General features: G+C 34.4%; 2 protein-coding genes across 7 annotated transcripts in view; one reads left to right on the forward strand and one right to left on the reverse strand.

Annotated features, from left to right (window-relative positions):
• The window catches only part of Gdap2 (ganglioside induced differentiation associated protein 2), a 28,165-nt gene extending 12,477 nt beyond the window's left edge, over positions 1 to 15,688 (reverse strand). The window contains exons 1-4 of the mRNA XM_018518875.1: positions 15,286 to 15,688; positions 3,860 to 4,048; positions 3,585 to 3,727; positions 3,367 to 3,499 (exon numbers count right to left, since the gene is read on the reverse strand). Coding sequence (XP_018374377.1) covers positions 3,367 to 3,499; positions 3,585 to 3,727; positions 3,860 to 4,044 — 461 coding nt within the window. The 5' untranslated portion in view covers positions 4,045 to 4,048; positions 15,286 to 15,688. The remainder of the gene's footprint in view (positions 1 to 3,366; positions 3,500 to 3,584; positions 3,728 to 3,859; positions 4,049 to 15,285) is intronic.
• A 1,990-nt stretch (positions 15,689 to 17,678) lies between these two features.
• Positions 17,679 to 26,356, forward strand: LOC108768463 (interaptin). Of its 6 annotated transcripts, none has more exons than XM_018518888.1 (15): positions 17,679 to 17,782; positions 18,479 to 18,662; positions 19,042 to 19,143; positions 19,964 to 20,869; positions 21,220 to 21,613; positions 21,702 to 22,057; positions 22,124 to 22,555; positions 22,625 to 22,798; positions 22,949 to 23,161; positions 23,329 to 23,580; positions 23,656 to 23,939; positions 24,307 to 24,409; positions 24,502 to 24,690; positions 24,753 to 25,898; positions 25,965 to 26,355. In XM_018518888.1, the coding sequence occupies exons 2-15, from the start codon at positions 18,498 to 18,500 to the stop codon at positions 26,067 to 26,069; spliced, it is 4,821 nt and encodes a 1,606-aa protein (XP_018374390.1). In that variant the 5' UTR covers positions 17,679 to 17,782; positions 18,479 to 18,497; the 3' UTR covers positions 26,070 to 26,355. The 6 variants fall into 6 exon arrangements, with proteins under 6 accessions (XP_018374390.1, XP_018374393.1, XP_018374392.1 ...); XM_018518891.1 differs by lacking the exon at positions 18,479 to 18,662 and adding an exon at positions 19,348 to 19,662 and having other exon boundaries at positions 25,965 to 26,354; XM_018518890.1 differs by lacking the exon at positions 18,479 to 18,662 and having other exon boundaries at positions 25,965 to 26,354.
• The last annotated feature ends 780 nt before the right edge of the window (positions 26,357 to 27,136 follow it).

The following is a 27,136-nucleotide window of genomic DNA, read 5'->3' on the forward strand; positions in this document are numbered from 1 at the left end:
GAGAGAGAGAGAGAGAGAGAGAGAGAGAGAGAGAGAGAGAGAGAGAATAGCTAGTCCAAATGATAATATAAAAATAAATAATTCTTTGCGGCATTGTGTTACATGTTCCAAAACATACGTCATGATACTATTACAATATGTAACAGCTGTACATAATTTTATTAATTTTGAATTCTTTTTGATGTATATTATGATATCTTATATTATTTAATTATTCGTGTACTTCTTATTATCAGATATAATATAAACAAAAAAAAAATAATTTTATTTATAACTGGAATTTCTTGTTTTCATTCTTAGAATGCTTATAAATTAGTTTCAATAGAAATATATAATTACAAAATAATTAAGTTTTCAACGCTATCAAATTTTTTCTTTATAGTTTTAAGGCGTTTTCCTCATTGACGGGATAAAAATCGATTTTTATTGTATATTTTTTAAAATGCTATAAGTGCAGAATTTATTTTAATGCGGACTGCATCTTCTGTCGCCACATATCGGTGAGAATTTGGGCCACTGTGTACTCCCATAGACTCAAATATTTATAACAATGCCGCGGAACTTTCGTTAAACACGCAGGCAGAGATGTGTACAACAAGTTCGACAGTTTCTAATCCACTTGAGAATTTAATTTTTGGACTGATTTTCCATATCAGCTGATTATAACTTTTATTGCTATTTTGATTAAAACTGCCAATGCATTTTTCTAATAATTCCTCTTTACTTATGTCTTCGTATATTGGTTTAATAGCATCGAAAATATCTTTAGATAGAGACTTATAATCGTGTTTATAAGAGCCAAGTTCGCCATTCGCGGAAGCTCGCTGCCAGGTGCACCATGATTCAGCTCCGGTCGAGCATTTGTCGTGTTGTGGAGATTTATCTGTTGAGCTGTAGTGGCAATATGTGGCCCATATCGCATTTCTCATTTTGTTTACTGAGTCACAATTTTGCTGTATCGCTAAAACATAATGAACTATTAATTTATCTATCATTTTGCCAGTCAGTTTTTCTCCGAACTCTTTCATTTTCTGTTTGCATCCACGCTTCGTACTCAGCTATATCTTGTTTTTTCTTCCAAAACTTGCACGCTTGACAACATGAGCTTTTCACAATAATATCAAGTAATTTTCCAGTATAATATCCGATAATCGAAGAAACTCCATACAGTGATGTGATACCCTTTTTCTTCCAAGTATCGTCTACTGATACAGTCAGATCGTTTGTTCCTTCAATATTTTTTTCTTTGTATGTTTCTTCTTTCTTTTCATTTATAGCATTTAAAAAAAAATATTGGAAACTTCTTTAACACAATTGAGTATATTACTTACAATAATATCATAGGTATTTTGATTAAAACACTCTGGCATGTCCATCAGTCCGTAGAACTTTTGACAACCTTTTAAACCAAGCCCTAGCATTCTCATAGTAAATATGAAACGTCTATTTATTTCATATGAGTATCCAACAGAAGGGCACGAAGGAATTAATGTAGAAGCGCATGTATCGCATATCAGTACTATTTTAAAATCAAGTTCGCGCGCACTTACTGTTTGAAATTTAACATCACTGTTACACACTTTGCATTTAACAAAATTTGAAATTGCAACAAATACAGAAAGAAAGTTCAAAATTCTATATTCTATGGAATTATCTTGTGGTACAACAACATCTTTTTGCATCTTCATTTTTTTCGCAAACGTACTAAAACTACTTTCGTCGCTCTCAACAGTTTTTGGATTAAAACATTGTTTCCTTTTCTTCGATCTTGATTTCCGAATATTCTCTGTACTTCGTAATTCTCTAGAATCTTTTTGTCGATTCATACTGAAAATTATACAATACTTGATAATTGTATAATAATGTTTTAGAAGCGAACGTCCTACAGCACAGCTCTCTGTCAACTGCTATACTGTAATGCTCTCTAGATTTCGTTCACTTGAATCCGAAAACTCTTTGTGTTTACCACTACAAATGTACAAGGCTTTTCGTATTTGATCAAGTGTATCTTCACATACACAACTCACAAAACGTTAGAAAGGGGCTTCCTTTGTTCCGCATGCAACTGCCATTCTAAACAGTCGAGCAGAGCGTGTATTTGAACCCTCATAACTTCGTCAATTTTAATCGGATTAACTTGAAATTTTCAGGGAATTAAAATATTATACTTATAAAAAATGTCTAAACTCAAAAATTGATTTTTTTTTATTTCTGACTGAGTATGACCCCTTAACTTTTAAAGCAATTTTGAAATAAAAATATTTGTGAGATAATGGACATTTGATATACGAGACGAAAATCGAGCAGGTAGCGGAGTGTATTGTGTTCATTCAAGAGACCGGTTTCTAACCTATTGTGTCAAGACTCTTAAGGTATCTTTACGTGGCAGCGTCAAGAGTCGAGCATCGTGAGATTGCTATTCGTTAATTTTGATCACATGACCTGTTTTTAGCGAATAAGAAGCTCACAGTGCTCGACGCTCGATGCTTGACGCTCCTACGTAAAAGTGCCTTTAGGCTAATCTCCAACTTTAGGATAAAAGTTAGGCGAACCGAAATGAAATAAACTTTGGCTAATTCTACATACATGCATAATACCTCTCTGTTATAAACGTTTAAATTAGAAAATTAATTTAAAACTTGAAAACAATTTTTCTCAAAATAATGTTTACAAAATCCTGAGAAATTTTCCCGATAAAACGACTTGCCCAATTAACTTCAAACTTTACATAATTATTACTAATACGTTTCTGCAGTTTGTTAATCACAATTTGTATATATTTAAATGTGTTTAATGCCTATTCTAGTCCAAACACTAGATGTAGTTGTGTATCAAAGCCTTTATATTAGTATAATATGATTATACTAATATAATAAAGGTTTTGATACACAACTACATCTGGTATTTGGACTCGAATAAGGATTAAACACATTTGGATTTATTCATCCGAGTCAATAAATTAATGAATGTTATATTGTATATATTTATCAATTATTTAATCATTTTTTATATAAAGATAGTGAAAAAATTAAAACATAATTTTCGTTTTGCCACCATTTTATCAAATTTCAATATTTTAACTCAAATGTTTAGTAAATGCGCGACATAGAATAATTAAAATATTTGAATTACAGAACCACCAAAAATTTTCCGTGATTTTTATGTTATTTTTAAGGTAACACACTAAATACTAAAATATTCCTGTATATCAATTTTTTTGCTCAGTTCTTTCGTAGCAAAAAGATTAAAATTAATTAGTATGTTTTTTCTTTTAGTAGAATTTATCTTCTATCCACTTTTTAATAATGTCAAAATAAAAATGAGAATAATATTTATGCTTGTCTATATATTAAATGATTAAATTACCTATAGCAACAATGTAACGTATTTTGCGCAGCTGTTTGATATTTTACGTTGTAAACTGGTCCAACAGTGTGAATAATGAAACGAGCAGGTAATCCGTGACCTTGTGTAACTCTCACTTCACCAGTTCTGCATTCTGCAATTAAAATTTGGATAATTAACATTTTGTTGAGACAAGCTCCAACATTGTCGACAATACAATTATACACATCGAAATACACCTTTTATTTCATTAAATATTTCTATCTTGAGTGCAGAACCGGCTCGACTAAATATTTTTTGGCACGTAGTACTATTATCATCCATTGTCTCGTTCGTAGGATTTACGACCGCATCTACTTGTAATATTGAGATATCTCCAGTCCTGAAACAATTTATGGAGCATTAACGTATCGTTAATATACAGTTTTTATTATTAACTCGATAGAATATAACTCTACAATAATAGGAGAAACACTTTAATGAGAAATTTTTAATTTCGTGTCTAAAGTCTCACCATAGCGCGAGCTTGTTGTTAAGCGATGGTTGATAAGGGAAGGGACTTATGGCATGATGAGCTGTCTCCCGAACAGAATCAGAGTAGTCCGTGTAACGATGCTGGTTGGGATAATCAGCCCATCGTTTTAATACTGTCGGCTCCACGATGTCCTGGGCGATACCCAACGGTTCCATCAGCCTCATCCAGCTGAAAATCGTACCATACACTAGAGCGATTATACGTACTTTGTCTATACCCCGACGAAAAACGGAGTAGCGTCCCTTTGTTTTCCTATCAGCTGTTTCAAGCCTAACCTCACCTCATTTCTGCCATTTCTCTGCCTGACGTGCGTCATACGCGGCGCGGTCATTGACCCGGAAAGAGTACGTGTAACATACAGCTCAGCTGACTAATATTTGACGCGGTAATCAATACGAAATTTATGCATTACATCTCATAAATATAATTATTTAACAAGAGAATAATTAAAAGTATACCTAAAGTTTATAATTAATATTTAATGTAATTATATAAATAATATAAAACTCATTATTATTTTAAAAACTTATTGGGATTCTCCAAGAAGGATTCTCCAACGAGAAAGATTTTTTAATTATTTTCTTTAGCTGAAATTTTTAGGGTGTTTTATTAAAAGTTTCCATTGTAGAGATCAATAATCGAGGTATTCTATATAAAAACGCGGCGATACTTTAGACTATGTTATTTGAGTTATTTTGAACGCGTGTTCATTCGATTCAGGTAACGAAAGTGTCGTGTTAGTGCAGTCGGTATTCCATCGTATATTTCTAAAAATAAATAAAGTTCCGTCGATAAAAATGTGGGCCGCGCATCACGGGCAAGGAGAGAACGAAGCTCGACCAAGGACGCAGCTCCGATCGAGCGTGTTTCGAAAATACAAGATAATCGCGTATTAGAACAATTGATCCTTTCAGAAGATACACGAATTCAATTCTATACAGAATAAAAGATAGAGGAAATAAATTATAAATATGTGCCTTGCCAGTAAAATCGAGAAATTTACAAAAAGCGGTATTAATCGGTTTAGCTTCTGACAGACTCATCTCGTGGACGCATTACTATCTCTCTGTACTTTTTGCAAAAAGGTATAAAATAAAAAGATATTACTCCATAAATTATTGTCTAACGTACATGCAATATCTGATACAGAATTGTATGTTACGTTTTAATGCAAATTCTTGCTCGATCGAACGCTGTTTCTAGCTGCTGTGTTATCTTGTCGTTTGTCAGAATTATAGGAGCAAAAATGGAGAAATGCATTTGTAATGCTCGTAATTTATAAATATATAGTGTATTACACAAATCGATATCAGGACATGGTCACGCATTACTGATAATTTGATATTTTGATCAAACTTCTGATTAGCTTAAATAATGTTTATTATAATAGTTTTATCGATATGAATAAAAATATTATTTTTTTATCGTTTGACATAAGAAAGAAATATTAAATTAGAGAGGATAAATTATATATTATCGAAATTTTGTCGCAAACAGTTTCATCAGCTGTATCAATTGACGATAAAGTTAATCGAAGTTTGGTCAAAGTCGCTTTAGGAGTTCGTTAAATCATCGCATTTGAGTAACTTAACCAACTTCTAATAGGCTTAAGTTGGATAGTTAGAGTTCCTATTATACGAAAGTACCCTCCATCTTTGCTCTACATAATAATTCTAATAACTCTAATACTGATAATACTAATAATGTCTTATAATGCTATCTATTGCGGAAATTTATTCTACACTTATCGCTTCCTTCTCATAATTTATTATGTTCTTTTGTTTTCATTGCTTTGTTCGTTGGTACTTTGGGTTGAATTGTTTGGAGCTATGCATGCAGATAGCAGGATGTACGCTGCCGATAATGGCGAGAAGCTGGGAGACTGGCGCCGTCTGGCCTCAAGCGGATCTTAAGCGTTCTGCAAATCCATTAACAAACAGGACCGTCGACCTCGTTACAATAGCCAGAATAATTCACATTTACTCGCAGCAGCAAGGGAGTTCTACCAATCCATATCGATATAAAAAAACCACCACTCGTATTTATATCTCGAAGCAGTAAAATGATGCGGATATTATGAAACATTTGTTTCTTCGTCCTGTTAAAGAGCCAAAGTGGTCTCGATAAACTGAGTTGAATATCGAATCCATATATTATCATCATTTATTCAAAATCTGGCGATAATTCGGACAAAGCTTGAATTTATTTGATTGAAGATCGAAGTAATAAAAGCAACGAAGTAATAAAATACGAAAAGAAAGTAATAAACGAAAATATCATTATTTATTATAAATCTACTGATAATTCAGACAAAATTCAAATTTAAAAAGAAAGGTTACCATAAATTTCTTGAAGATAAAATGTTTATAAAATTTTTAGTAGGAAAATATCTTTATTTATTTTAGAAACGAGAGAAATAAAAATATTATTTCATGAAAATGCATATAGAAACAGTTTGAAATTCGAGTTCAAAACATGAGATTTATATTGTAAATCGAAAAACTAACAACTTGTAAACGATACAGAAATTCAATGAGCACTCGGATTCGTATGTCTGTAAAAAGAACAAAATTACTAAATTTTAATAAAATATCTTTAAAATAGTATTAACTAAATTTTGCTCCAGTGAAAGAATTAAATTTAAAAAAAATTAATCGTGTGATATAAAAAGTGCCAATACTGAGCCAACACAGGATATTCGCGTATATATTGCTTTATTGTCTAAAAAGTATCAATCTTAGTTTTAGATCATCATTGTACAAAAAGTTAGATCTACATATTAAAGTTAAGACTTAGCTTACATGATTTGATCTAGAATGTAATACGTTGTTTTAATATAATACATTAATCGTCGCGGAATTTGTGAGAAAAGTGCATGAACAAATAGCAAGAGCTTCATATTTAATAGCTTGTCCAATAATAAAATAGTCAATTATGAGAAAGAACGAATAACAAGTAACTGCGATAAAACATTTAAAGTGATAGCCTTGGGGCTCAAGATAAATTTACATATCAAAATTAAGTCTCAAGACTTAAATAAAAGAATGAGTTAAATCAAATTAATGATTCTTATCTAAATAAATATAGATATGTTTACATTTAGTTAGTGCCATTTAAACAAATATATATTAAAATTTAGTACATTTTTTTAGTACGATAATGTAAGCCATGTTGAATCCTATGGTTCCAAAAAAGACTTCAATCTCAGTTGTGAAATGATTGATCACGTGTATGTAATTATATTAAGAATGAGAGGGTTAAGTCCACGGGATAATTCACTATTTACGTAATACCAGCTACGTCAGCTCTCTTATCTAACTATAAACAGCCTCGCATACGGCTGACCGATCAATCGATACTCCGCGAGCCGAACGCTCGCTTTTACCACTAGTATGTCCGTCGTCTCATTCGTCGTATCATCCGATTCCAAACAGGGATCAGAAATTGACGGATTTGAATATCGTAGTCTTATATCGCTGCCCCAATTCGATACTCGAGGTATCTTTAGACAGCAAAATTTAGAGATGACGCAGATTTAAGCTCTTTAACGGAAACGCGCGAATGGTCCCGGTTAAACGATTATTATCTTTCTGTTTAGTATTAATGTCAATTAAATGTCATTAATTTTAATTAGAACAATGACAGATAATTGACAATTACCCTATTTGTTATCTCATCATTTAAAAATGTCTTGTTACATTAGAGCGGCGAAGTGCACATGTTACGATGCATGAAGGCGCACGAAGTTGCAAAGTTACGGAAGCGAGCGGGGTTTGTGCGTTTAACGACCTTACGTCTAATAATTTCATAGCGGCCGATAACATTGTCGAGCACGAAGAGGGTCAAAGCCGTTCGATAAATTCAGCTTCAGAAATAGATTTGAAGCACATCGTACATAAGTAATGTATCAGCTTACGACAAAACGGTGCAATGCAAAAGTCACTATCGCCGATGCTCAGACAGTTTAATAACGGTTTCGTATACGAGCTTCGATTTTGCAGTTGGGCACATCGAACGATCGAAAGAACGCACCGATGCACCGTTGAAGCCTTTTCTAATTCAGCGTTACATGTATTTCGCAACACGAGGGGCTTCCAAACGAATCCTTTGTGCGCGTATAGTCGCCAGCGAAGTGAAAGAGCTCGAAAAAAGAGTTAAATAATAAATCGATTTAATCGACATAGTTATTTTCACAAAGGTGTTCAAATTGTTCTTGTTTAAACTGAATGATCATTTGATACGAAAAAATAAGCAAATATAACATAATAATTTATTAGAAGAAAATAATTAAAATTGATGGTCCTTTACTGCAGTTACATTTGATCTTGAAATCGGAAGCAACAGATAATAAATCGCGTGTGATTTTTTTTTATCGTATCATATGCGCAGGTAAATTAATTTTTTTTCGTACCGTTTGCATTCACGTTCAACAGTATAAATTGATAAAATATACTGAAAGCATCCCTCTCTTGTCCTCTTTAATGAACGTATAATTTAATCTATATGCGTCCTACATTTCCAGCGAAAATGAATCTTATCACGGTTAATCAAGATTTATGGCTATCTACTAATGCACACGAAACGAGAACCTTCAATACATTCAATAAATTTATTTCATCGGGTGCGAGCCATCGTACACGAAATAATTGAAGGTTTTGCATTTATTAGTCCAGAAAAATATTCATATTCACTAAATCTCTTTCGAAGTGAAATCTCACTTCAAAATCCAAAAAACTGAAATTGAGCTAGTTTTGAAAAAAGAATGAAAATATTTTCACTCTTAAACAAGAATGGTAGATTTTCACTCTTTAGGAGATATATTTCATTTTTTTTTTAAGTAAAAGTCACTCCAAGGAGTGAAGTCTCACTCTCAAAAAAGAAATAGATTTTACTTTGGAGTGAAAATCTTGGAGTGAGATTTTATTAATAGTTTATTAGTGTCCGGTTATCTTTCAAAGGAGTGGCAGATTCGGTTAGATAACATTCGTCTAATCTCCTCTCAGTTTACACATTGATAAAAGCTGCCGGTATCGCTTTATTCACAATGATTCTTCTTCGATACGTACCGAGATAAAGTTTGTTACTCTTACACTAAAAACACTCGACACTGATTATAGAGAAAAGAATTGCATTCGCTTTATCTACGCTATTAGTTGTCTAAAGTGTTTGTTGAAAAATTCCATATTCTATCACAAATATACGGTGTACAGTAAAAAATATTTATGTGTTTATGTTAAAACAAATTTCTTGTTTTAAATTTTTGACATATTTCTGAGCATTAATTTAATGTGATTGTATTATTTGAACATTTTTTGTTGAATTAATTAATGTTAATTAATATTCAACATTTTTTATCAATTTTACAGTTTTTTAAAGTTGTATCAATGTTACAATATTTGAGTTAATTTTTTACATAATATTTATATTACTTTCCAACATACATATCTTATCTTAAACTAACAATTTAAAAATTAAATTAAAAATTTGGGTGGCCCGTTTTGGATAAATAAAATGTGTTAAATTTAACACAAATTTTCCATCTGTGTGGAACATTTTTTTCGGTGAAATAAATTGAATAAATATAAAAGAAATCCTTTTTGTTTAAAATTTTGCTGATAAATTTTAAGACATAATTGAGTACAAAAAATTATATCTAAAAAAAGTGTGTCTTATTAATTTCTTCAAGATATAGAATCTCTTTAAGTCTAAATTTTGAATCACACATAGTTGAGATACCCTATATGTGTATCGACTATCGTGTTCACGTGTCACGTTTATTTGCTCGTATATCTCGTAATTACATGGTTTGTTCTTAACGTGATATGATGAAATTGGTATGAAGCTTATCTAACTATAACTACATGACTTTGTAAGTACGAGAAACAAAAGTGCCACAATGACTCAGTAAATGACGCAAGATAAATATTTACAACATTCTTTTGTTTAATACTTTATCCACTGAATACTTGAAAAAATGACAAATCGATTTAATTATTAGTAAATATTAGTAAGACATCGATTTGGTATCTTAGATATGTCTAAATTTATCATAAAAATTCGAACTATTTTTAATTCGGATATTCATCGTAATTAACATCGGAATCTCATACTTCCGACTATTCCGTTCTCGTCTAGACGAGAGTTTACGTTCTCACTTAAATCAGGAATTTCATTCTTTTCTTTCCTTGACATTTTTGAAAGATGTTTCTGGTTGAAGCAGATGCGACAGCAAACGCTAGCGATGTATCACATGATGACGTTCGACACACAATGGCAATGACATATTTGGTGTATTATATCATACAATGAGCTGTTTTCCTTGTTAAACTTCCAACTATCGGTGAATAAGCCGCAGTCATTTATAAATAATTTGTTCTACGTCAGTTTTTTAGAACTAATTACGAAGGCATTTTTAAAAGACCTCTAACCTTTCATTATAGTGAAAATTGTAGTTAAAAATAAAAAATATGAATTTTTCGTATTTTTTCATATTTTCATACTGAAATACGTTACTGTCTTCACATATCACAATTCAATAGAATGGTTTTATGAAATATGGCAAAATCTCCTTTTTTGATTAATAGTTATATACAATTGATTGTCACGTCCATTTGCACTGAGGATCGTACATGTAAATTAATTTTTTTCCATTTGTTATTGAAAGAAGCGCAAAATTATGATTCGTAAAATTTCGACGCGATGCTTTCGAAAACAAGTCACGTTCTGGCATTCATAACATTCAGATTGATTCTTCTGTTTGTCGATTTATCCTGGAAGACAACTTGTTATTAAGTAAGCGGAGAAGCTGTTGAAAAAAACATGTCCTGCATCATCTCAAAATATCTACCAACGCCTACGCAAGAAGTATTGTTTAAGAAGTTGCAAGAAACTGTAAGAGATTATGTTAAAGACATTTAATATTTCTTCATACATAATAATTTTAACCGAGCTTCTCGATATCGAAAAATATCCCTGCATTTCAATCAAAACTGATAATTTTATGTCATTATACTCATATACGTATTATACATATCATTAATTCTGTCCAATATTAAAATCTACTTTTTATTTATGACGAATACATACATATTCATGTATTTTTATAAGTTTTGTTAAGATAGAAGTAAATATTAATGCATTATATAATCCTAAAATAATCCTAAAAATTCATAACGTGCCTGCATAAATTCTGCAACGATATATACACCGAAAGAACAATTTTGTTGAAATATTTAAAAATTTGATTTGCTAGATACAGATCTAAAAATAATTTGATTGGACTATCAAAATAATTATATAGGACATTCAAACTACTCAGTGAAAACGACTCAGTCAAAGTGATGTCAATATGACATTAAAACCGTCGTTTGTCGTCATGGCGTCAAAGAAATAGTTCAATATGACTAAAAATTGACACCATGTAGAATAATGTCTTAAGTGAGGAAATATCATAGAAGAAGGTGAAAATCATTGTTTATAGATGCTAATCTAGTATCATGCGAGAAATTCAATCAATATCTTTTTTGGAAGAAAAAGAGCATAAAACGGCACAAGTTGTTTTCTGTGATATTTAATATATTCAAGTTTTTAAATTATACGTTTCGGCCAATATCTGGACATCTTCAGTAATTACAACATTAATCACGCATTGGATACATAAATATAAATATAAATACCAAATTCGCAGTCATATATCTATTTAGTTAAGATTACAAGCTCTTTTCAGCATTATTCGTGAGCACATACTCCGTAGTTAATGAAAAATTTGGAATTATATACCACATCATGATATGGGACGTTTTGCAGTCATATAGTCATGATTTTGCCATCATTTTAATTCTTTTTGACGTCATATTCTTAATCAATTTGACGTCACATTGACATCATCTTGACTAAGTGGTTTTCACTGGATAATTGTTAAAACATAAAAATTTTTTGCAGTAATACTCATCATACACGTGTTTCCTATATAATTGCTTTAATAGTTCAATAAAATTATTTTCAAATTTATATCTAATTAAAGTTTTAAATACTTGGACAAAACCGTTTCTTTTTGTATTATTCTCATTATTGTGTCGAAGTTGGATCGACAATTCAAGCGCAATTTTACATTGAAAGAAATAAAAATAGTGTTATCTTTATGAAAGAGCAATTATTTTTCTTACGTGTATTTTCTTGTATAATGGTTCTTTTATCTTTGGCGAATTCATAAACTTTACTGTAGCACTGATTTAAAAAAGCTGTATATCGTATTTCGACGTTGGACTCAGAAACTGCGCATTATGTTCGTAATTGTCGGATCCTTGTAATTATCTCTTTAATTGTTTTAACGAACGAGCAAAAGAAAATAAGATAAATTTATCGTTCTTACAACAATATGATTGACAAATATATTTCGTAAAGCGATTGATAAGCGAAGTATGATGGAGTATGATCTAAAAAATAACGAATAGTATAAAACACAAGGATCGAACTGAGTCGAACGGCATAAAAAGCGATAACCCGACACAATAAACCAATCAAGCGTCACGAAAGTGTTCGAGCAATGACCGTGCGTAGAAATAGGAATATAACGGATGTGATGTAATAAAAGATGACCGTTCTGCTATTCTCATGTGTCCGAATAAATTGATACGACGAATTATCAACAATACACGTTGAACCGAAGGACACTGCGATGACACGCAATTATATGAACGAACATATGACCTGAATTGGATCCCTATTAGAAGCGAATGGATATCGAATTTTAGTAGAGAATATTAAATAACGTATATTAAATAAAATGTACGTAATCTAATGTTATCTACAGCTGACGTAATGAATTCGTCAAAAATATTAGCACAAGTTTATCGTTTTATACTCTTATATCAGATAAATGTCTATTTAAAGAAAATCTAAAAAAGGGATGCTTGGAAAATACGACTTTTCGATATCTGAGGTGATATATAATTCTGCAATCTTTAACAATCAATGTATTAAACGTTTTTGTTGAGATTTTTGCGTTTTAATTGTCTAATTTAGAAAAAATACACATTCTATCTACGAATTAAAATAACAATTTTATCTATTTAACGAAAAATAGCGAAGACACAGGTCAGTGATTTCAAGACAATTGTTCTTTACAAAGTGAATTGAACTGTCAACCGCAAGTTGACAGTTGTTTCGTATTAGAGTTCGTCAAGCTATATAGATAGAACAATAGATCTCCTGGAACAGCAGCCGAATCGGTCCACAGGGGACGCGCGAACCAATCGACATACAGATGCCAAATGTGCAAGGCCGAAAATGCATGACCTACATTATCGATATGCGACCTCTATTACGATAGAAACGACGGGCACGACCCATAGTCGAAAACGAGGATAAATTGTAATTACGATATTTAGAGCTATTTAAAGTATATTGAGAACAATTTTCGGGAGCAGTTACCTTGGATTGAATTATATATTATAGTAAGATTTAAATAGTAAATGTATAACACAAATTACACTCTCACATGTTCGATCTAGCAAACTTTATTGCGCCATGCATTTATCATTAATATGTAAATAATTATTTAGAATTGCAAAGTGACATGTGCACTGTTTAAAATGTTAATGCTAAGCTCTCGACAAGATTATCAGTTCTTTGAAATGGAGATTTCATTTAGTGCGTCGTATGTGTACTATTTTTTACTTCTCATGATTAGATATAAAGTATACCACAACGTTGTGGTCTAAAAATATTATATAATAATATTGTATTTATATATTAAAATAAATTTCTAATAAATGAGGAAAGATCATATGTTTCGTCTTCATTTTTAATTACTATAATATTAATTTATAAGTTTGACATAAACAAAAAATGCATACTATTAAAAATAATTTGTATATAGAGGTTCCGAAAAATATTTAGCCAATTGAAATCGTATATTGATTTGAGTGTTTGGAGACCCACGCGCAGGTAGAGCATTACATCAAGTTCAGATTGACATTTCAAGGAAGTTATTGCATATCTATGATGCAAATACAAAAGAAAGGTCATCATAGTAGACTGACTATACGATCGTGCAGTCAGTAATTCCTCCTCTTTAAAACTAATTGCGTCTTATCGAATATCGAGCCGATTTTCGTCGCGAAACGTGAAATGGAGCGCCAGCGAGGCCTACATCGAACGCGACGAGAGAGTAGCGACTTTTCCGAAATAATTCTCCGCTGGCGCTTCTGAAAGAACGCTCCAGCGGCAGAGAGGCGCGGGGAACGTCGAGTACGAGGACACGCGGAGAGAATGTATGCCGCGCGCGAATTATCGACGTCGACGCGCAGGCCGTGCGTACCTCTATACCGGTGGCACACTGGCACCGAGCAGCCGATGTGCGCGATCAAGGTCGCGGCGCACCGCGCCGCGCCGCTTGCCACGGGTAGTCGATGAGCATCGACTTCTCGACCTTCCGTAATGAAGAGGAGAGTTTTCGCGCAAAATTCTCTACCGCTGGCAGAGACTAGCCATGCGCGATTGGATTTCTCTTAAGTCGGATATCTGGGATAACGTTCGCGGATACACCTGCGGATGTCTCCTGCTTCTCGTTAGGTCGCTTTGAACTTTGTGCCATGAAGCCAAAATGATGCTCCTCGAACGTTCCTCTGCGATATCTGAGATTTCCCGAGATGAAGGTTCCTTACAGCACAAATCTTCAAAGAATATCCTAAAGATGTCTAGAGGATGTTCCGAGAATGTTCTCAGAATACCTTAAAGATATCTAGAGGATGTTCCGAGAACGTTCTCAGAATATTCTCAGAATATCCTTCGGATAGAATGTGTTGTATGGGGTTGTACATGTTTGTATCTTAAAAGGCGCGTAATCCTCGTCCTGCTACGATGATCGCGTGAGAGAATTAAATTTGGTGAACGTGGTTTCACAATCAGCCCACTTATATCTTTATCAGATAGCGCTCGTATCTCGTTAAATTCCCGACGTAATTGACTGGTAATCGTTTCGACTGTAAATCTTTCCTGCTGTTGTTCAACAACATCGCGTAATCGGCTCACACATTGCGGTAATCGCTTAACTCTTTGACATGGACCGCGCATGTATCACAATAGCGCGATCTAGCAATGGAATGTTAATTGCGTGTTATCCCAAGCATGTAACGCTTTCCGCGGTGCCGTGTGACTGGAAATGGCCATCCTCGCCGGATGCTTAAAACACGCCGGAAGGTCGTTCGAGACTTCGATCTGCCGAACATCCGATTCGTTCTCCCGAGACTTTCGATGCGCCGCGATGACGATCGTATACGCGCCAAGAATCGGTCGCGTCGCATCGAGACGGAGGAAATCCGCAGGTCTGTCGTATGACGATGGTCCTCCGCATCCGTCTCGGCGATGCGGAGTACGCGCGTATCGCACCTCGCGCCTCTCACCTGCGGGTGCTCGTCCGCCTGTCGGACCGCTGCGAGGATAGAGATGAAGCAGGTCACAGCCCCAGCGGTTGCACGGATGCCCAGCGAAACGCCTTCGGTGCAGACTTGCGAGAATGCGAGAGGAAAGTAAAAAGATCGAGGGAGAGAAAGTGTGCGAAAAAAAAAGAAAAGAGAGAGAGAAAAAAGAGAAGAAGAGAAAAAGAGAGAGAGAGAGAGAGGGGGGGGAAAGAGAGAGAGAGAGATAGAGGAGCGGAACCACTTTCTCTTCTCGCTTCACGTAGAAACGTCAGCTCTGCTCTCCCGTGCTGGAGCACCCGTGAGCGCGGCGCCGAGTAAAAACCCGCCACGACGACCGACGACCGTACCGTCGCATTCGTGCGCGAACGCTGACTGACGGACGCGCGGCGCCGGCGGCGCGTCGGCCTTGTCAGACCAAAGCCGATCGGTACACGGCTGGCGGCAGTGCGGTACCGGAACGCGCGAGCGCGCCCGCGCTCCTCCACATTCGAGTTGATTGGAGCAGAGTATTGTCGTGTGCATGTATTTCCACCTGGTTAAGCCATTCTGGCGCGGCGGGTCGAACGCGGCGTATCTAGACATTATAAATGTTTCAGGAATATTAGGGGGATAAGAAAGTATAATTCAACAAAGCATGGATTACACCTGTAATGCAATACTATAAGCACCACATTGTAATCATAGAGGCAGCTTTGGGTGTGAGATAATGATATACGGAGTTCATATATGATTCGCGACTGAAACTATTCGCGAAAACTCCACGTCTGTAGGTTGGAAATTATTATTAAACATACACTCTAAATTCTTTGGAGTGGAGTCTCATTCTAAAGAGTGGAAATTGAGCCAGTATTGAAAAAGAGTGGCTCAGTTTTCAATTTAAAAGTGAGATTCGCTCTTCAAATGAGATTCACTCTTTAAAAGTTTTAGAGAGTATGAAGCTATGAATTTTATAATGAATTCTCATTTAATTTGTTCCATTCGTGACCCGAAATGCACAACAGAAAGAACAAAAGGAGATGTCAGGACAATATTTTTATAATGACTCTTGTACGATGCGTCTAGATACACTTCCGCTTTTCGGTAACTCTACCACGAAATTCATGTTTTACCGATAATGTATCTAAATGTTTTAGCGAATGTCGATTCTGGACAGAATTTAAAAACGTGGCATCTTTTATCTACAGAAACGATGTATCAGTTAAGTCCGACAAACTTATAGAACATTACTTTATCTACAGTTGGTCAATTTGTTAGCGAGGCCATTTATTATCACGTTTATCTTCATCGTTAAATGAATATAATGCTTTGATCTTCGCATATTATTTACTCCAATTAGTTTGTTTTATATTTATTTTATTTATTTCAGATTTTCTTTCTAATGTTTAAAGAAATTTCTCCCATTTAGAAAATCAAAGGTAAAGAAAAGATTAATGTTTGATTCGTTATAAAAATTTCAAATTAAAATGCTATTATTTTCTTAATATGTTAATAATGAATATAACTTCGTATATCTTAGATTATTATTATTGAATATTAATATACAGATGTAGAGTTGTTGCGAAAAATTTTAGATGTGTCATTAAAAATAAAAATTTTTGACAGTTTAATTTAAACAGGAATAAAGTTTAATTTAAATCGTATTCCGATTCTTTTTCAAGACGAAGTACGATAGAAAAAAAAATAAAAATAAAAATGTACTTGACTAAATAAATGCTTTTAATTGTTGCGCGTTAGGTATATAATGTTAAATACGGCGATATAGCACAGTGACAAACAGTTCAAAAATCTATCTAAACATAGAATATACATGTAGGGCTATTGTTAGGACGTTTACATTTTCCCAAGAGCAATTACTATCTGGAGACTTGAAAGCACCTTAAAATAGTTGTTTATTCTGTTAACTGTGAGAGCTGCATCTCAAGATAGAGCTTGTGACGACAATAATTCACATTGCGATCACCGTCTATGCATCACTTTATTAACGAAAACAATAACAAGATTACTTTTTTAATTGAATCTGTATCAATTAAATATTTTTATTCAGTTTGTAGATTATTTATTTTTAGGTAATTTTTTTTAAATTTTGTATATTTTACGTTAAAATAAAAGTTTGAAGAATCAATTGTGCTGTATAAAACATCACCCTTTATAACGATACGAAATTGAAACTACGCAATATCTGTTCGATATTCGTCGGAAAATCTTTCTTGACATGAATTTGTTTTATTAAGATCGGAAGAGAGCTCGATGGATGACTTCCTAGGGTGAGAAATACGCGCGGAAGTCTGAAGCAATGCTTCTGCGCACAAATTCGATGCGAAGATGTATCGTCGGCTTTGCGCAGGCGGTCTTTCGAAATGGTATTTTTAGAGATGCGAGTCGGTGCCCGCTAGCAACGACGACAGCAGTTAGACAGAATCGTCGTTGACCCTCGGAGAAGCTGAAACCTCGAATTTCACGATTTTTCAATTGATCATTGGTGAGCGATTTTTACTTGAATTCTGACTCACTGTATTCAAAACACTCACCTGTGATGCTGTCACCTTTGTGAAAACACATCTTTGTTGTTAAACGTTGTTACCTAATTTGATCTATTTAATATATCAATCAAACTATATTTACGTAAATCTTTCTATGGTATGTGTAAACATATTGCATACTATTGCAGCATATTATATTTATACACTTGTCAAAAGATTATTTATTATCCTTGCATCGTAATTGGAAGCGTTAAATCGACTATGTTTCTATTTTTATCCTACTAATCTAGTTCTTTTTACCCTACTTAGTCTTCAGAGAGTCGGAGTACAATTTAGATCGAACTAGTTTCTAAAAATAATAGCTGACACAATCCAAACTTTTTGTTCTTGCAACTATACACCTATGCATCGTTACACTCTAAATTTCTTGCAGTGAAATCTCACTCTAAGAAAGTAAAAATACAAACACATTTCACTTCTTGAAAGAGAGTGACAATTTTCACTCTTTTTAGAGTGACTTTTCACTTCAAAAGAGAGAAATCTCACTTTTTTTGGAGCAAAATAACGACAAAGCTTGCTACCTAAAGAAGTGATGATTTATTTCATTACTGGGAAAACGAATAACATCATGTTAACATGTATAAAATTTACAGAAAAAAGCAATCAAAAATTGTCCATATATTTTTCATGCGTAGTAAGTGAAAGGTTCAAATAATGGGAGCGTCAAGTAGCAGTAGTGGTCCGCCGGCTTTAATCTCTACGAGCGAACATGAGGTAGAAACTTTGTATTCGGAAGATGCTTGTCCCACGAACGATGGAAGACAAAGAATGTACGTCGGAACAAGCATTTACAAAGATGAGGATCAGCCACGATCACAAGTACGTTGTGTAAATAAAAAATATGCACTCTAAATTTCTTACAGTGAAATCTCACTCCAAGAAAGTGAAAACGCAACCACCATTTAAAAAAAGTGAAAATATTTCACTTCTTGAAAAAAAGTGACAATTTCCACTCTTTTTAAAGTGAATTTTCACTTCAAAGTAGTGAAATTTCCAAAAAAGTGAAATTTCACTCTAAAAAGAGTGAAGATCGTCACTTTTTTTCAAGAAGTGAAATATTTTCACTTTTTTTCAGGGATGGTTGTATTTTCACTCTCTTGGAGTGAGATTTTACTGCAAAGAGCATATATATTTGAAGAGATAAAGAAAGAGAGAAAGAGCGAGAAATTTTATGAATTTATTTGATACTTTGGCACAGGATCCAAGCCCCTACGCGACTTTAGGTACTAGCGAATTTTGCGATCAGAGGCCAACGGCATCCAGCCTATCGAATATGCTACCTCCTAAACGCGAAACTCTGGTAAACCATTGCTCTTCTTTCTTTTTCCATTGTTAAATTTTTAGTTCTATATTTTTCACGTTATTTCCACTAATTGTAAGAAGCGACGGACCTGGCAAGTACACTTTTCAGCGATTGATATCGAAATATACAATATAACGCTATACCAACTGCTATATGTTTCGACTGTAGTCACGTGAACAGTTTGCTTGTATGCAATGGCAGCTAAATTAAACTCGGGCATTGCCATCGCCAAGTCGCACCTGTGTTTCACCGAAGAAAAATCACGCGTTTTGTCTCGCGAAAGCCGGCTCCTCAGTTAGTCGTGACAAGCTGGCTCTTCTCCAATCTGTGTTTTCGGAGAACACGCTGACTCACAGTCACGAAAAGCACCGTCTCCACAGTCATCGGTCGCGATCACGTGCTTATTCTCAGTCGATTCGCGGGAACATTGTGTTTTATGCCAGTATACTATTGCGAATCGTCGAGAGCGGACCATTATCTTTTAAAAGCGTCGGTGACATTTTTTTCTTCCGAAACGTAAGCCTGCGTGAAATATTAATCACGTATTAATATTTGGTAAAATAAATCTTGATGATACGAAAAAAGAAAAAAAGATTTCTTTGTTTCCTTTATCTTCTTTGTTTGAAATGGCGTGATTCATCACTTGTGATGCATGTGTTGTACACTTCGATGCAGTTAAATTTTCGAAACGTACCTTAATCGATATTGGTCGAGTTTTCCAAAGAAGCAATTTTTTGGGACAATTAATAATTTGACACATTCTCAAGTTTTTAACGAATTACAATACAAAATTACAAATTACTTATTTATATTACAGTTAACGTGTGCTGCGCAAATGACAGGTTGGCAGTCCGCCGATAGTCACGATCACCCAATGTGTCAACAGAATAATGAAATCGTCGAGCTTTCGCGAATTATCTCGCAGCTGGCCATGGCCAATCATCAATTAGTCAGTACACATAGTGCAACGCTAGCGCGCATGGAAACGTTATATTTAGAATTGTCGAAGGATAGAGAGAACCGGAAGCAAAAGATTTCAACAGAGAATCTGGAAATATGCAGGGACATCCCTCGGAAAAGACTGTACGATGAAAACATTGAAAATGAAGAAATACGAAGATTGGAGCAGCGTGTTCTTAGACTAGAAGAATTGCTGGCGACGAGTTTTTTTGAACAGTGCAAACAGCGATGCTTGCAAGAGGATAATAAACTGCGCTCCAGAACGGAAAGATCGGAGGATTCGCTAAAAACACAAGATACGAAGAACGAGAATTCTTATTCAAGCTCCATGGAATCGCGTTGTGAATCGTCAGAGCAAGGATCGAGTCACATTATGACGAATGTCATTGGTGAAGTACCTGACGATTTTGGCAATCATCGAGGCACTGCCAGCAAGGAAACGGACTTTCATATATACTGTGGTGCTCATTCCGATGATTCCGTGACGAATATTCCTACGTTAGACGAAAACTCATGTTCTCTGAACGTAGATTTAGATAAAGTGCGCAGAAGACGCGCAAGGTTGAGAAATGACGTACAAAATCCGATAAGAAACTCAGCGAGTGAAGAAATATTTATAAAAGACAAAGAAATATTTAAATTGTCCGAAGAAGTTGAGAAATTAAAAGTGGATCGACTAAAATTTCAGAGTGCGAACGAAAGACTACTGTGCAACTTGACGGATCAAAAAAATTTAGTAGAAAAATTAGGCGTAGATTACGAGGTACGATGTTCTGAGATTTTTTAATTTGGAAAAATGATGTGTCTTGATCGTTTTCATACCCTTTTGCTACGCTCAGTTTAGTGCTCAGTAAGACGTCCCTTGCAGAAAATCTAACACCATCTAATTTATTACTAAAAGGCGGTAATTAATTATTTATTTGGAGTACTAAAAATACTGAACAGTGTTTTTAATATTTAAAATAAGTAATTAATTATTGTCTTTCAATTTTGAATAGATCAGTATTAGATTTCTGTAAGGAATTATATTAAAATATTAACATGATGTAAAAGGTTACATTAAAACAAAACAATAAATATTTAAATTATATAACAAAAATTATCTTTTTTTAGGAACTGAAAACGCGATATGTAACTGTAGAAGCTAATTTGCATGAAAACAGGCAACAATACAACGAACTGACGAAACACTTAGACTACGCTAAAAACGAAATCGAGAGATTGCTAAAAGAGATCGATATTTTTCAATTGGAAAAAGACACTGTCGATGCGAGAATTTCAATTTTGGAAGAGAATTTACAAAAATCACTGCTCGATACTGAACAAATTAAGAATGTGGAAAGCCAAACGATATCAGAATTGCGGACACAATTGTCCGATGAACTTTCGGATAAAAAGAAGCAGAATAAGGCTCTTGAAGACGCTTTGCAGGAGATTCAAAGACTGAAAGAGACTATGAAGACTGAAAGAAGAGACGAAGACAATGTTGTTTCAAGAGAAGATATTGGTATATTTTTTTTTATATTATCTTTTAATTTCTATTGTATTGTTCTTTTATTGTACGCGAAATATAATTAGATGTTTATATGCTGTAGATATTGTCGACTCAATAGATGATATATCGGAAAATACATCGAATCCAAATCATGCCAGTTCCAGTTTGGACGAGTTTAGAAAGGAATTAACCCTAAAAAGGGAAGCTAGACATAGAGCTATCGCGGCTGTCTCATCCGAGATGGAAAGACTTAGAAGAGAATTGGATGCTGAGAAAAAGGCTCATTCCGAAACGTCGAGCATATTAGCTCAGTTACGTTCCGTCTATCCGCAAGATCTTGATCTCGCGAATGACGATTTTGTGAAGACTACGATGAGAGAACAAGAACGCAAGCAGGATGAAAATGAGAAAGCATTAAAACGCGCGGAAACGCAACGATTGACGCGTATTCTAAAAGTTTGTGTTCGCCATACATTTTATTCTCTTAAAATCCATAAATACACAAACATAGGTTTGTTTCAGGTATCTGATGAGCTAAGGAATGACGTGCGATATCAAATCGAGAAGGTGGATGACCTTCGTTACCATCTGGAAAGCGATCCAGAGCGTCACCGACAACGTATTCGTTGTTTGATGGAAGTGACCAACAAGGCACGCACGTCTCTCATTGCGCGAGAACGTCAGACCAATGAGTTGAAGAACTATCTAGCTCAACTGCTGGTTAGATTGGGTGATAGGAGTTTCTTGGAAATTCAAGATGACGCGGGAATCGAATGCGATCGACAGTTGGAGAATATAAACGCTTTAAAAAGTCTTTACAACGAAAGATTGAAGGTCTTGACCGAGTTGAAAGATTCCGCGACTAGGGAGCTGGTGGACGTGAAACAGAAAATGGAATACGCTTTAAAGAAATCGGAAAATTTAGAAGAGGAGCTTAAAAGAGCCGAAGACAAGGTATTAAGGTATTACCGTTCAATTTTATTTTAATTGTCTGAGATTCTTATGTTATGTTACGCGCGCCAGGTCGACGCTCAAGACTCGGAAATCACAAACTTGGAATCGCAATTGGGATTAACCAAGGCAGATTGCAGAGATCTTCAGAATCAGATGTCTCTCATCAATGGATTATTCACGCAGATGCTGCTCGGAGCTTCCTCTGCGGACATGGATCTTGATCGGTTAACTCAGTTGCTACAGGTATTGCAATGCGTTAATTCATTATTTATAACTAAAAAATGACTAATATTTATTTTAAATATTTATTTTAAAGATTTATAATAAGTTTCATGAAAGAGAATGTAAATGACAAAAATAGTAATAATAATTAATTTAATTTTAACGTTGTAGGAGAATCACGATCTTATAAGTGACATAGCCAGAGAAGAAAGCACCGAAGCAGCTGCTCTTCCCAAACTTCTTTTAGATTTAATTGAGCAAGTCGAAGGCGGTAAAGCATCCCAGAAACACGCAAATGAAGAGAATAGTATAGAAAATGTTGGCGAAGTTGATAGGAAGGAAGATGATCTCCAAGAAGAAGATATCGCACATAATTTACCAAAGGTTAAAAATAATAATTAATTCTTAATATAATTTCTACGTATTTGTAAATGCTTATTTAAATACCGTGTCACACAATAATATTGACAATTATATGATTGCGTGCTTCCGTTTAAAGAGCTTAATATATAGATTGTCTTTGTTAAAATAATTGTCAAATTACGTTGTAGGTGTGGCGCGTTTTATTGGAATTACTTAGTTGCCACGCGGTGACCTCTCCGAGCGTATCCGTTGCGTCTTGTTCAGATCCAAACAGCTGCTACAAGTCGGTGGACACTCCGGCCGGTCCAAGATTGGTAATATCCGTGAGCAAAACGTACATTCGTTTGAAAGAATTAATCCTGGAGAAGAAGCATTTGGAAAAGGAGATGAATCGCATGAAGCAGCTGAACACTCATTTGGAAAGTAAACTGGGCGAACAGGTAAATGATGTTCGAAGTCTTTTATGTGCGATATGATATGATACAAGATTAATCATTGTTTTTTTCAATATCTAGGAGAAGAGACTTTCTATGGTGTCGGTCGAATTGGCCAAAACATGGAATATCGTCGGCCGGATGCAGGCGCAGCATCAGCAGTTGCATACGCACGAGGAGATATTAAGATACGAGTTGCAGGAGAAGAGAAAGATGTTGCAGGAGTTGAAACAGGAGTTAGAATACTGTAGAGAAAAATGGGAATCGGCTAGACAAAAAAACACGAATACTGAACGAGAATGGAGAAACTTGCGTCGCGAATTCGCTGCACGGAAAGCTTTAGCTGTCCATGACTCTTTCAATAGGTCATTTATTTAAAATTTTATTGTATATGTCACTGTTTTAACTCAATAGTAATATAAATAAGAATGGCTTTAAATAACAAGAATTAGAAATATTAGAAATTAATTTAATTTTTTTTAACAGAGACTTTAAAAATATTTTCATTTTAATTAATATTAATATTTACGAATTTTATCATTAGCTATTGGAAACTAAATAGTACCAGAACTCTTCTTTTAACAGATTGTCTCAAAACTATGTAAGATATTTTAGTGTTCCATTATAGAAATAACAGAGAAACTAAAGAGAATTGTAGAACTACTATGTTTTATTATTTAATACGAAAATTGTTCTGCAATTCTTGACTCATATTTCAATTATTCCATATAGCGCTGAAAGCGGTTTCAGTGATGAGAGAGGTGACGATACTGATGAAGAAGAAGAAGCGATTGAGGGACGAATCAGACACGGCCCGCGCAGACGGGCACGAAAGGTTTTCACTAATTATTTATACAAATTTTTATAATTCTTCATTATTCTAAGAATAATTATTCTAAGAATAAAATATTGCTCGAATTGATGTAGGAGAGTCCTAGAGCGCCAACGCCAGACACAGAATCCGAACAACCGACAGATACTGAACTGTCAGAATCAAAGACTAGTTCCTCGGTGACTTTGGAACAACGCACGCCGACTCCGGAGACCGAAGCGGAATTGGACGAGGCAGAAATCGTGCATATTGATCCGAAACTTATTAACATAACGGAAGCTGATGTAAGCAAATCATATTTAAATACTTATTTTATTGATAATTTAATTAAAATAATTTTGAACAGAGCGTTATGAAAAGAACGCAAGAGATTCTGGATCCTGTGGATCAAGCTCTTACCAACGTTATACAAAATCTTATAAAAATTGACCATGGAGAAGGCGAGAATGTTTCGGCTTTGCGGGAGAATATGACATCTTTCGAAGATCTATGTGACAATCCAATCCTTGAAACTAACGACGACACAAAAACTGATCAAACGACAACTTCTAAGACAGATTTATGCGACGAAAATTCGCAAACTTCAACACTGACCATCGAATCTCGATATTCGTCACCCGATGTGAAGATATTAAAACAAACAACTACGATTATCGACTTGTCTTCAACAGTGTCTAATGGTGAATCATTTGAATTGTCGTCCAGAAATTCATCAAGGCAATGTGATGAAGACGATGACAGTGAGACAGTAAAATCCGAGAGTATTCCGTCATCGTCCGTTTCTCATACATCCAGCACTGCTACGAATACAATCAACACGATGTCCGTCTTTTCCATTGGACCCCTTCCTGCATCTAATGCATCATCCTCGTCAATAAAAAGCGTGCAGTTCAGCAATCCCTTAATCATGGGCCCATCTAATCGTTTTCTCGCTCAAATCTTTGGTACGGCCGCGACAGAAATAGAAAGTTTTACGGATAATTGTATTATCTCCTCGTCAAACGTTTGGTCTTCCACGTCAGCGGTATCAAGTCAAGAAGAAGAGTCGATAGAAGGTACGGATCAACGATCTTCCAAACTAATAGATAACATCGTAGATTCTGATAGTATTTCCGTGGATTCTTCTTCGAGTTTGGATACGGTCCGAGAATTTCCTATGGCCAACGTTAGTTCTATACCTTCTACATCAGTATCTAAAGACGAGCTGCAGGAAAGCGGCGTAAGCGCACAAAAAGAAACTACTACGATTAAATCTCGAACTCCAGAAGAAGTTTTGGCGACACGAGCCGATCGATTGAAACGTTTGGAGGAACAGGCTGATTGGCTTATGAAAAAAATGAATGCTACTAGCAAACGTGGTACTGCCCTCTGCACAAGATTAGAGGAGCTTCATAATACTTATGGTGAACCACCGGTTCCTCCACCTATGCCAGACGTTTTACCTACCTGTAGGTTACCATGCACCCTGCCTAATCTACCTCGACAGGTAAAAGTATGTGATAATTGTGTAGATGAATTGTCTTCGATTCAATTTTCTAATATTTTAATTTTTTTTCAGATACCTGAATCGTTATCCGATGCAAGCAATATCAAGAATATTCAAGGTGAAAGTTCGAACACGGTAAAAAATGATGCGTCAGCGACAAATGAAAATGTGCCGTAAAACATCTATAATTTTTTACCTGCAGAAAAAAAATAGTTAATATTTATTTTCAAGCAAAAAAAGCTGCAATCCCCTCTCTGTATACAAAAGTGCATCGCAAAACAATGTCTTTTATATCGTGATCGTGTCCTGAATGTATATTAATATTAATGCAGTAAATGATAAAATAAGCTGTATTAAATCGTGACCCCACATTGATCTTTATTCTCAACATGCCTTCAGTTTTAATTTAAAGAAATAAAGAGACTCTTCTTTTATTCATTTATACCTTCATTTTATATCATGTATAAATACCATATACCAGATTTTTTCTTGTTGAATGGAAATTAATGTAATGTTTCTGTTAGATTCTGTATTTTGCACATCGGATGTACAATTAATAAAGAAAACGCTAAAAATTTTCCCATATATCACAGACAATAATTTATACGAGGTGATTTATTTTAATTGATCTTTGAAAATAAAAGGAAAGAAATTAAATTTAAAAAATACTAACAAAATAAAATTTAAAAAAATGCATACTTATAATAATAAGTACAATTTTATTGCGTCCATTTTGGAAAGACTCTACATCCTTTACTTACAATCTGATATATTCTCATATTTGAAGATATCATCCTTTTCACAGAGAATGAAGTAGATGCGAAAAAAGAAAAGAATATAAATTACGTCCATAAAATAGTCTGTATACACACTTCGCACTTCTTGATAAATATGCGAATTTATTTATGTAATTCTACGCTATATTTATAACGTAAATTATATGTTAGAAATATGTAACGTAAACTACATACGGGCATTTATTGTTAAAAATGAAATAAAAAAATATGGACTAATAATTTTATAATTATTATACTGTATATTAAAGTTGATTGTAATGACCCTGAAAATTCAAGTATAACTTACAAGAGCGTATTTTAGAATAAAACACGAGAATACGCATCGTCGAAGAAGTAGCTATAGCGCTTGCGCTAGTTTTACAGCCATAGTTTTTCTTATGGATGTTATTCTACGAGAAAAGAACATGTGTCGAATTTCTTTATAGCTGAATCGATCGCTTGAACGCG

This window comes from Trachymyrmex cornetzi, unplaced genomic scaffold (assembly GCF_001594075.2).
Source record: "Trachymyrmex cornetzi isolate Tcor2-1 unplaced genomic scaffold, Tcor1.1 scaffold797, whole genome shotgun sequence".
Classification (NCBI taxonomy): domain Eukaryota; kingdom Metazoa; phylum Arthropoda; class Insecta; order Hymenoptera; family Formicidae; genus Trachymyrmex; species Trachymyrmex cornetzi.